At 39.6% G+C, this 11,236-nt stretch overlaps 1 protein-coding gene across 2 annotated transcripts; it reads right to left on the bottom strand.

Annotated features, from left to right (window-relative positions):
* Positions 1 to 1,009: 1,009 nt before the first annotated feature.
* On the bottom strand, positions 1,010 to 8,583 carry LOC139724345 (tripartite motif-containing protein 2-like). Of its 2 annotated transcripts, none has more exons than XM_071635495.1 (2): positions 8,148 to 8,583; positions 1,010 to 5,321 (listed from the first exon to the last, which is right to left on the bottom strand). In XM_071635495.1, exon 2 carries the CDS (start codon positions 5,298 to 5,300, stop codon positions 3,252 to 3,254), a length of 2,049 nt encoding a protein of 682 aa, XP_071491596.1. In that variant the 5' UTR covers positions 5,301 to 5,321; positions 8,148 to 8,583; the 3' UTR covers positions 1,010 to 3,251. The 2 variants fall into 2 exon arrangements, with proteins under 2 accessions (XP_071491596.1, XP_071491597.1); XM_071635496.1 differs by having other exon boundaries at positions 1,010 to 5,317.
* Between the last annotated feature and the right edge of the window lie 2,653 nt (positions 8,584 to 11,236).

The raw sequence follows: 11,236 nt of genomic DNA, 5'->3' as shown, positions 1-11,236 counted from the left end.
AGTAACAGAAAGCAAAATTCTACTGGAATGTACTTCTCAATCAAAGAGTTCTTTAAGCAACAAATATCAAAAGCAACCTCGTTTTAAATTGTCAACAGAAATACTCTTGAATGTACTTTACAGAAATAGAAATAATCTTTAAAGCTTAATTACCCATCGTTGAAAAAAATTAACAAACAGATGCAGCATCTGTGAAAGATTCATGCCTTCTTTTATAATTTAGATGTACATCATTTGTCCATCATAAACATATAAATATACTAAAAAAAACTTACAGTACATCTGGTTTAAACCATCTTCATCTAGCTTTGATCATAATGCTATGATTATAGAGCTACATTGTATAATACTGTAAACATGCATACTGTGTACTTTTTACAGTACATGTACAGTTCTGTACTTTCACTAGACACCTCAACTTCTGTGTGTGTGTGTGTGTGTGTGTGTGTGTGACTGTGTGTGTGTACAAATTGTATGTATGTATACATGTGTATGAAGGTGCAATTACATGTACTTCAATTTGGAAACAGTAAATTAGCATGTGCAGCAAATTGTTTCTAGTAAGTTTTACCCCCTCAAATTTCTACTTCACTATGTATTCACTTTCATCACACACATCCACTTGTGTGTGAGTGTGTGTGTACAAAGCTACATGTGTAGATGTACTTTATAAACAAGCAGGCTTATACAGCAAAAGCTTTTGTTAAAAAAATTACATGCACTAGACTGGAAGAGATGTAATCTCACATAAAAAGCAAGGTTCAAAATAGCAGTCACACACATTGAAATACAGTACAGTATTTGAATAAAATCATAGATTTGTGATTTTTCATTGAAGATGATAATGATGACCAGAAAAAGAAAAAATAAATAAATAGTACCATTAATCTAGAACATTCAAAGATGCCTGGCTCCCATGAAGAGCTCATGTTCATCCATCAAAGAAAGGTAATGAATTTGTACATTCAGGGGCGGATTCAGGAATTCTGTAAAGGGGGGGGGGGGCATAACTATTATTTTTGGTGCCACTTCCGGGTTTCATTTCATATTTTCTTTTTATTTCTTTTGTTTTTAACGATAAATAAAGGGGGGCGTGCGCCTCTTGCGCCCCCCTCTGGATCCGCCACTGACATTGCCTTGAAATCATATTTGGGATATGAGAACACAAACAGAATTTCCCTTCGCAGCATATGCCTGGCCATCCAAATTGATGGTTTGTCTTATTTGGGCTCTATGTAATAAAGACTTGCAAATTACCATTTTTTTCAACTAATGGTTTGCAAAATATGCACGTAGTAGTTAACTAGAAATGGCGACTGATGCCTCCGCCATAATGCATGACTCTCCCAATAGGTGTATAGTACAATGTCTTCACAATGTGTGATGATAGTTTCACATAAATGGCAAAATATTAAAATGACAGGTTTGTCCGAAATATCTTGAATGTTCACTTTCCTTGAACTAGGTTTGCTATAATTGTCTAAGAGTGCAGGTATACGTATTTGGGGAATTGAGGATTTTTACTTGACTTCTGACCGACCCTTTTATAAGTTTATGAATTGAGCAATTTTCAAGGTATGAAGAAAGAGTGTAATTACAGTACAAAATAGACTTTTTTATCATTTAAACTTGGCCTTTGATCCTTAACCTTTGACCTTTGACCTTCTGGCTGGAAATTTCCCAGAGAATCTCCATTCGGTAATACATCAGTTTTAAAACTAATAGTGCAAGTATTGCATATACATGTACTAGTATATGAGGGAAGTACATAGTAAAATTTGGAGGAGTTGACCTTGGCCTTTGACCCATGACTATTGACCCATGACCCCTAAATTCCCTAGATAATCCCTGCCAGTCAGTACATGCCTATGTACCAAGTTCCATGAAGATACATTGAACCATTCGCGAGAAAAGTGAAATTGCAACATTTTCACCTAACCTTTGACCTTTTGACCTTTGACCTTATGACATGAAACTCTCTCTGGAGAATCTTTACGCAGTAGTACATGCCTATACTAAGTTTCAAGAAAATATCTTTGGAAATAGTCACATTTTTAGCATTTGACCTTGAACTTTTGACCTTAAACCTCTCGCCAATATCACTTAAATCTACTTAACTAATTGCCCTATCATACATCATCCTCGAACCAAGTTTGGTGAAAGCTGCTTCATCCAGTTTTGAGTTATCAAGTAAACAGATAAATTTTAGGATTTGACCTTGATCTTTGACCTTTGACCTCTGTCTGATTTCACTAAAAAACTAATCAAGTAATTGTCTCATTATACATCATCCTCGGACAAAGTTTGGTGAAATTTGCTCGATCCAGTCTTGAGTTATCGCGTAAACAGATACAATTTCATGATTTGACCTTGACCTTTGGCCTACGGTTGATTTCACCCAAAATCTAATGAAATAATTGCCCCATCATACTTTATACTTGGATCAAGTTTGGTAAAATTCCATTCAACATTACTCAAGTTACATTATCGCGTAAACAAATGCGGACGGACGTACGGACAACCCGAAAACATAATGCCTCCGGCACCACTTCATGGCGGAGGCATAAAAATGTATCATACACTCTTTTGTAATTATGTAGGTTATGGCACATACAATGTATATCATTAATTTTTTGATCAATTTCCTTTTCTCCTAACAACTTTCACATTTTTTTTTCTTTTCAAAGATAAAGTAATAATTTCTACAGTTGACTAGCACTTAGTCATGTACTTAATAAGAACACTGTATAACAATCAATTATGTGATCTTGTAACTAATGCACGATATAAAATAATCATGCAACCTGGTATCAGGGAGGTGGGATATCCCATCTCCCTGCTGATACTGTACAAAATTCTTTGGCACCACATTAACTAAGCTTGGAATGCATCAGCATGCCAATTCTTGCTCTGCAGTTTCTAGCAGAAAGTGTCTATCCACCAAACAGCATGCAGAATCATTATCAAATAATACATCAGAGATTATGGTGTGTACACAAACAGTACATTCTCATCTTATATTTTCCATTCCAGAGATGAAGACATAATGTAACAGGGTCATGATACACAACAGGCCTGTGTTTTCATAATGATGTAAACTTATCTCTAAATCTGAAATTAACAGAAACTTTGCATGTTGTTGTAATGTCCTATCATGTTATGTATGTACTTTAATCTACTGGTCATTTTTCCACTGCTGAATGCAGGTGAAGTTCAATTTATGAATGCACTTGAGTATGAGTTTAGGATCCTCACATTTTGAAGCCTTTTATGCGATGATTAGCCCCATCAACAACCAGTGCGATGGTATTCTCAGCATCTTCGATAACGGTGAGTCCTCGGATGTAATTGAAACCACTTCCAAAGTTGCCAAGGAAGACGCCCTCTGGGCTGTAGGCAATGACACACTCTGAGCTCCATCCCCGCATGTTGCCAGACTGTCTCACTGTGACATAGATGTTGTCATTCTTGTCTACGTCAAGACCCCGTACATCCCACACCTTCTGGTTCAAATGGACATCGATGAGCCGGCTGACCTCATCAGTCTCTGGGTTGATGACCTGGATGCGGTGGTTCCCGAAATCTGCTACCACTACCTCACCCATGGAGTTGATGGCAATGAACCAAGGTTGCTTAAGCTGACCCCTGGTGGAGCCCGGTCCTCCTAGGACTGCAATGTGCTCCCTCAGAGGGTTAAAGACATGCACACAATGCTGCTGACAATCTGCTACATAAACTTTTCCTGCTTTGTCACATGCAACACCAGTAGGTTGCTTGAGGACATCCTGACCAAAGCGCTGAAGGTAGGCTGAATTAATAAATTCAAACACACAGTGATTCTTCGGGTCAGAGACCACAAATGTCCTGCCAGTGCAGGCTATGGAATACGGCTGGTATTGATGCAATCCCTGCCCACTCGGAGGAAAAAATTTCCCAACCAGCTTGAATTCTTTGTCCATGATGAGCACCTGGCCGCTACCTTTATCAGCAACATAAAAGTTATCGTCATGCTTGACAATATCATGAGGATTGTTCAGACTGCCTCGCTCATCAAGAGTCATCTGACCCCTTGGTGTGGAAATGATATTGAGTGGACTGTTCTTGATAGTCTTCCCACCAAGCTGTGCTTCTATCTTGTACTTGCCTATATACTTCGGTGTGAAAACAGCTTCACACACACATGTACTATCATTTTTACATTCGAACTGCAGGTATCCAGTGAAACCACCAGGAGCTTGAATGGATGCTGAGAGGGAAGAGCTGTCACCACCAAGCACAGGAGAGCCAACAGCATCACGAAGTGTGACTTGGACCGTAACTTCGGACTGTACTGGAGCTCTGAGTGCAGAAACTGACAAAGATGATTGCTGGCTGGTAGGGACAGCCTTAGTCACCACAGATCCCAAGTTTTCCTTCTGAATTGCACTATCAAGAACTGCATCCCACTTCAAAGAGATCAGACTGTTTTGCTCTGGTGTAAGTCTCAAGCTCTGTTGCATCAGCTGGTTTAGTTTATTCCACATTTGCTGACCTGCAGCAGTCATCACTGACTTTGTCATACTAGATTCTGCATCAGAGTCAGTCTCCACTGCCATCCATTCATTTATTTCAGCCCTTGCTGATGAGAGAGATTCAAGTTGCTCTATCAATCCCGCTTCCTTCTCATAGTAGACTCTCTCAATATCACTCCTCATCTTGACCTGGGCTTGAGTGATTGCCTTCATCCATTTGTGCACCTGATCATCACACTCCTTGAGTGCAGCATCGTGGTTGGTCCTTAGCTCAGTTCTGGTCTTCTCAAGCACTTCAACAGCCTGGAAAATTTCCTGCAGCTTGCCCTTGGCTTGTGTGACTAACTTGGGAAGTGGGTCTCCCATCTGCCTGAGGAATTCTTCGATGGCAATGGTCTTGTGGGTTTTGTGCTTGGACTTGACGCAATCTTCACAGACTGGCACCGTGCAGTGCAGACAGATCTTGGCTACAGGTTTCTTCAGGTGCTCTTCGCATGCAGCCACCTCATTCTCAGACTTCATGAGGGATTCTACTAAGTCACACATACTTGCCATCTTGAAGTTGTTTGGGAGACCCTGCACACCCTCAGCTGGCAGAGGTTGCATCACGTGACACTCTGGACAGAAGAGCTGCCCACCTCGAGCATCGATCCATTTTTGGATGCATTCTGCACACACAACATGTTGGCAAGGCAGAGTCTTTGGGTTCTTAAGAATGTCAAGGTGGATGGGGCACATAAGATGGGAATGCAGACTTTCTGCAATCTTTGGTGATGTTGCAGTGGCCATGCTGCACAATCAAGTACCTGTCTGAAACAATGAGTGATGCATAAAAGAATGTTATTTAGCTCTGCCATGAAAGTAGTTGTGCAATGGAGGACAACAGAAAACATATCAAAATTACATGAACACATCACTATCACATGTCTTATTCTCTATGATTGTCTAATCTGAATTTCTACCAAGTCCTAAAATTACTTATAAAATTTGTGTAAATTTGGTCTTTCATAGTAACACTTCTGCCAAATAAGCACACATCATCCAATAGCAAAATTTCTGGCAGTGAACTTTGTCAACTTTATAGGGCTTGCCATGTAAATTTAATGGCTTTGCAGAAGGCCGATACCATATAATGCTGACAATTACTCAGGATATCTAATCATTCTTGTTTCAAAAAAAATAAGGCTGACCTTTTTATCTTATATTCTCCATCAATTTGCTTACATATGAGTAAATTCCAACAAAGAGAATGGTAGAAGTATATCTATGATGAATAAGAAAGATAGAGAATTTATGTGTCAACCATTTCTTCTTTAATCCAACTTTCTGTTCTTTATAAATTAAAAAAAAAAATGGGGGATTGAGGATACACAATAAATCCTTCAATCAGCAGTGAAGAGCTGTACAACCTCACCATATAAATGATGGTTTTTCAAGAGCAAGGGAACTCATGTACTTGTCATCAGATTGACATTACTGACTGTATACAATATTCATAATATTTTATGCATGAAGTAATAGTCCAACATTGTGAGGTGATAACATTGCCTCACCAAATTTGAATACATTGGGTTGCTAAAAATAAATGTGCAAAATAATGTCCATTTAGCTTCCCATTTCATATTATTAATGAATTTCATTTTAATGAGTTTTTGCTTTTTTGTTTTCTGGTTTAATTCGGTTAATCTCAGTGTTAAAAAAAATGCAGATTTTCAGTCACATGAAAAGATAGAAATTATGTAAATCACATGAATAGTTGGCACAAATCAACACTGAATATAACAGATAAGTTTTTTTTTTTTTATGATCCCATTGGAAATACTGTAGGAGTGCAAAAGATATGATTTTCAGCAAGACTCAGGAGGATGCAGAGGGGAAAACAAGTTCTGTATACTTAATATTCCTAACATTCAGGTTAATCAAGGTAAGAAGTCTAACATATCTTCATGAAACAGCTAGATAATTTATCTCTGCAATCTCTATCCAAATATATGCAAAGTATTAGACAGAGACTCCAACCCAAAGCACCTTCTGATCTGGAGATTCTCCCGCCTGAAACCCCTAGCAAACGGGAGACTCCAAGTTGATGTGTGCGAAGCGCGAAGTTCAGATGCTCTCTGGTGCTATCTAAGGCTTATTTTTTCAACATGCAATAGCAATAAGTAAGAAATCCTTTCCAACGGGAGACACAGAGCCAGGGCAGGAGAAATTAAATCTCAAGCGGGAGAACGGGAGATTTTGCAAAAATGGGTTTTCGGCGGGAGATCTCCCGTCGAAAACGGGAGAGTTGGAGTCTCTGATTAGAGAGTATGGGATCCGAATTGGGGTCATCACCCTATAACTATAGGCCTGACTGTAATAGGAATGCTCGCGTGCATTCTAATTTCGCGAATTTCGAGAGCGCCGAGATTCGCGAAATTAGAATGCGAGAGTTCTTGTCTACACTATATGCATTGAATGCCAGTGGCAGTTCACGAAAATTTCATGCCGCAAAAAAGGCCGTCGGCTCCAATTCGCGAAAATTTCATGCCGCGAATATGATGTTTTACAGTATACAGTGCAACTCTCCATTGGTTTGCACAATTCTTTAAACATCTCGCATCAATATTGTTTTATCAAAAAATCATGTTAGGTTTTGCATAAATTGATGTCACGCAAACCTCAACAAACAAACATATCCACTTTTTCCATCTTTCTGGATGGGATTTCTTTCTGCCTGGATGAACACAGAATGAGAAATACCGGTACATGTACTATACGTCATTGTCATAATTTACATCATATGTGCATTCTATTTCTTACTTTGTCCAGTCCAAGGGTGGTATTCTGAAAATCTTCCTATGTTTCTTCCTAAGTTTCTTCCTAAGTCAGAAACTTAGGAAGTGCCTAGGAAAGACAAAATTGGTATTCTGAAATTTCTTCCTAGGCACTTCTTAATGCAAATTAGGCCATCCTTATCCCCGCCCACGTCCTTTCCTAAGCCAATGCGAAATGCCGTATTATAAGGAACTAACCAATGACAATCGCATATTACAATGACGTAGGGTCAAATACACGAGTGCGCGGCATGTCCCCTTTCTCACGCTCATTTCGCGCATCAAAGTACATGTGCGCGCAATGACTGACAAGCGCGCCTATCACGATGCTTGCAGCTTGCTATTCTTAACAACGTACTTAGGACAGGGGTGGAGCTTTCCTAAATATTTTCCTAAAATTCTTTCCTAAGTGCATTTTAGAATACCAACTTCTTCCTAAGTCAGAAATTTGCATATTCCTGCCCCCTTCCTAAGTTTCTTCCTAAGTCTACTTAGGAAGAAACTTAGGAAGATTTTCAGAATACCACTTAGGAAAAAATCCTGACTTAGGAAGAAATTTCTTCCTAGGAAGGATTTCAGAATACCACCTTAAGTCTTATCATCACTAACTCGTTAACTGTATACACAAATGAAATACACAGTCACTGTGTATTGACATAGATTCTATGTCTGACCCACTGATTCGGTAATTTTCCAAAATAGCACTTGTCGAGATGCTGACTTGCTGTTCATTAAAATCTACACTTTTTTTCATTAGGCCCTACCTACGACGAATCACACTAATATTAAACCAGAACAGTATGACGTTGGTCCTACTCACCTAAGAATGACTGAACACTACTAGAACAGACAGTTTGTTGTTTGAACCAGAACGGATGTGCAGCTCTGGCTAAGCAGGGTACCCTGCCTTTATGTGTCCCTGCCTGCTACTGCTCCGGTTACGTCAACCACCGTTAGATTCATGTACTGCAGTATGTGTTGTCAGCGTTTGCTTTTGATGTCTACACCTTGACATCCTCGATATGCACGGGCAGATGCTTGGATGCAGAGTCTAGTGAGACTCTAGTCGCAGTTCGAATACACACCAGCTGAGTCGGTATATTATCAGTAAACAGTGAAAATAGTCTGACTTTTGGTTGATCGCCTGGTTGTGTCCTTCCCTGCATTCGCTAATAACATCAGAGGTCATTGGTAACAGTATGGTCGCTGTTTCACGGCTCTCAATCGCGTCGTTGGTAGCCAGCACGTATCCGAGCCTTTCGCGTTCCACAGCTCGGGGAAAACCACCAGACGCGCACTACCCAGTATACTACCAGCATGATGTGTGCATCGTGATGATGCGGTGGATCCGGATGGGGTCAAGGGGGCGTGGTTACTGGCACGTGTACCAAAGATCTTCGCGAGTATACTAGCAAGGGGGATCCCCTAGCAAGGAGGATCCCCTAGCTAGGAACGCCTGCCTTATGGTGACTGTCAGAAAAAAAAAGAAAAAAAAAACATGGACAGAAAAACCCGTCTTTCCGGAGGAGTTTTATCATATTTTTCTTACTTTTACGGCCCTCCTCCGTATAAGGGGATGAGACAAATAGACAAATGAGACAAATAACACTACATAGTAAACAAGGCTCCTAAATGGTACAAAGAGCATAAAGTATAAAGTCAAGGTCAAATGCTCAATATTTCATTGTTTCTCCCGTATGTTTGTGCAATCCCCGGAGGGTATTTTTTGAAGCGTGATGTGTATTTGTATTACCTGATAAAGATTTTTCTCTTTAAGAGAGAGAATATATCGGGCCGGCCATGAGGTCAAAGGTCAAGGTCAAACGTCAAGTGAAAATGTTAAAATTCAAATTTTTCCTCATATCTCAGAAATCGGTCAATGTACATTCATGGAACTTTCAGTGAATAGGCCTATGCTTGTACTGATTGGCAGTGTTTGCCTTTAGGGTCAAACGCCAAGTGGAAATGTTAAAATTCATTTTTTTGTTCAATCATATCTCGGAAATAGTTCAAGGTACATTCACTTGGAACTTAGTGAGTATCTGCATGAACTGATTGGCAGTGATTGTCTTGGAAACTTTTGGGTCAAAGGTCGTGGTATCCACACAATTCAAACTTTCATTATTTTTAATATGTATGCAGTGCCTGAGGGTTTTCTCCCTCTCTCTCTTTATTGTTCTTGTTTTGTATGAGCCTGCGTGTTATTATGATTTTGTAATTTTACATATTTATATTTATACAATACTGTGTATGTATATTTTTCATTTTTTGTAAAATCATTTGTAATTCAGCCTTTGGCTGCGATCAATGATTTGCTGAATAAAGATACAATTTCATCCATTCATTCATTCATTCATGACGTCATCAGCAGTCACATGTGCACCACTGCAGTATTTGTAGGCTATACTAATATAGTCTTCAGTGGTAATGGCACTGAAATTCATATCTTTTCGATCAAGATTCTGATTTTGCTCAAAATTTCGTTGATTTGTTCTGACATGTACTACATTGCTGCTTTTACTCAATCCACATTCAATTAGTTGTGGTTTCCTTACTTTTGGCGAGCATATAAAGTAATGGACTCTGTTCCAAAAGCGATCATATACCCAATGACGAGCTCAAAGGAACTGTATCTGGTACAACTGGTTGAGGTGCAGTATTCAGGTTTATACACTTTTGTTGAGATAATGAGAAACCTGCATGAAATATGAAGGAGAATGTAATTTTAAGAAGGATTCATAGCTATTTCATAAAAATTGGCCTTGAAATGGCTGAGGTATCCCAAAAAAGTCATGTCTTACACATCACACATGCAAAAAACCCGGTTAAATACCAGTACTCATTAAACAACAGCACATTGATAGAGACAAAGTGTCACAGATACCTGGGGGTTGATATATCATCAGATTTGTCATGGAATGCGCACGTCGACAGAACATGTGCTAAAGCCAACAGTGTTGTAGGATTTCTAAGGCGAAACCTTCATGACTGTAACAATAGAATTAAAGATACGACATACTCTTGTTAGACCATTACTAGATTATTGTTCTACAGTCTGGGACCCCCACACTCAGACTCTGGTAGACAGACTGGAAGCAGTGCAGAGCAGAGCAGCGCGTTTTGTTAGAGGTGATTACTCTAGACACAGTAGTGTTACTAAAATGAAGCGTGAGCTGGGCTGGGAGCTGCTGAAACATCGACGCAGAGTAGGCCGCATCACCACATTCCGCGAAGCGCTTGCGGGTCGCCTATCCATCCCAGTTCGAAAAGCCCTGCGTCCGGTCCGAAGGGTTCTCCGGAAATCATCCACTACAAGCTTCATCCCAATCGCCACGAACAAAAACTGTTATAAATACTCGTTCATTCCAAGAACAATCATAGACTGGAACTCACTCCCATCAACAGTTTCTAACATCGCAAGCAAGGACTCTTTTAAAGCAGCAACCATACAATACATCCAGGAGCAAAGCAACTAAACCCCACACTTCTCTCTCCGCGCAACTTTTAACACCAGCGCACCCCCTGTCCGGTTGGCCCCTACTAAGGGGTGTTGATACACGAAGAAGAAGAAGAAGAAAAAGCAATCGTAATAGAATTAGACAGGCCACGACTTTTATTAGGATCTCTTTGTTTGACATTGTTTTTTATATACGTTGGTATCTCAGTCATTTCAAAACCGATTTTCATCAAATAAAGTTTTGATTCCCCTTAGAATTGCATGCTCTTTAACATTTAGAGTGGTTTCTAAATATCTCGTAGAACTATACAAGCTGAATCCTCTCCTCAATCAGTACTACACAGTTCCTTTTGATTGTCTCAAAATATCTGGCAGAAATACGTAAATGCCTAAATCATTCCTTGCCCTTTTTATATAAAGGGGATGGCTAGTAACTGATCAGTGAGAATCAG

This window comes from Diadema antillarum, unplaced genomic scaffold (assembly GCF_040938485.1).
Source record: "Diadema antillarum isolate AM-2024a unplaced genomic scaffold, OU_Dant_1.0 scf00000211, whole genome shotgun sequence".
Classification (NCBI taxonomy): Eukaryota; Metazoa; Echinodermata; class Echinoidea; order Diadematoida; family Diadematidae; genus Diadema; species Diadema antillarum.
This window is presented reverse-complemented; position numbering and strand designations above follow the sequence as displayed.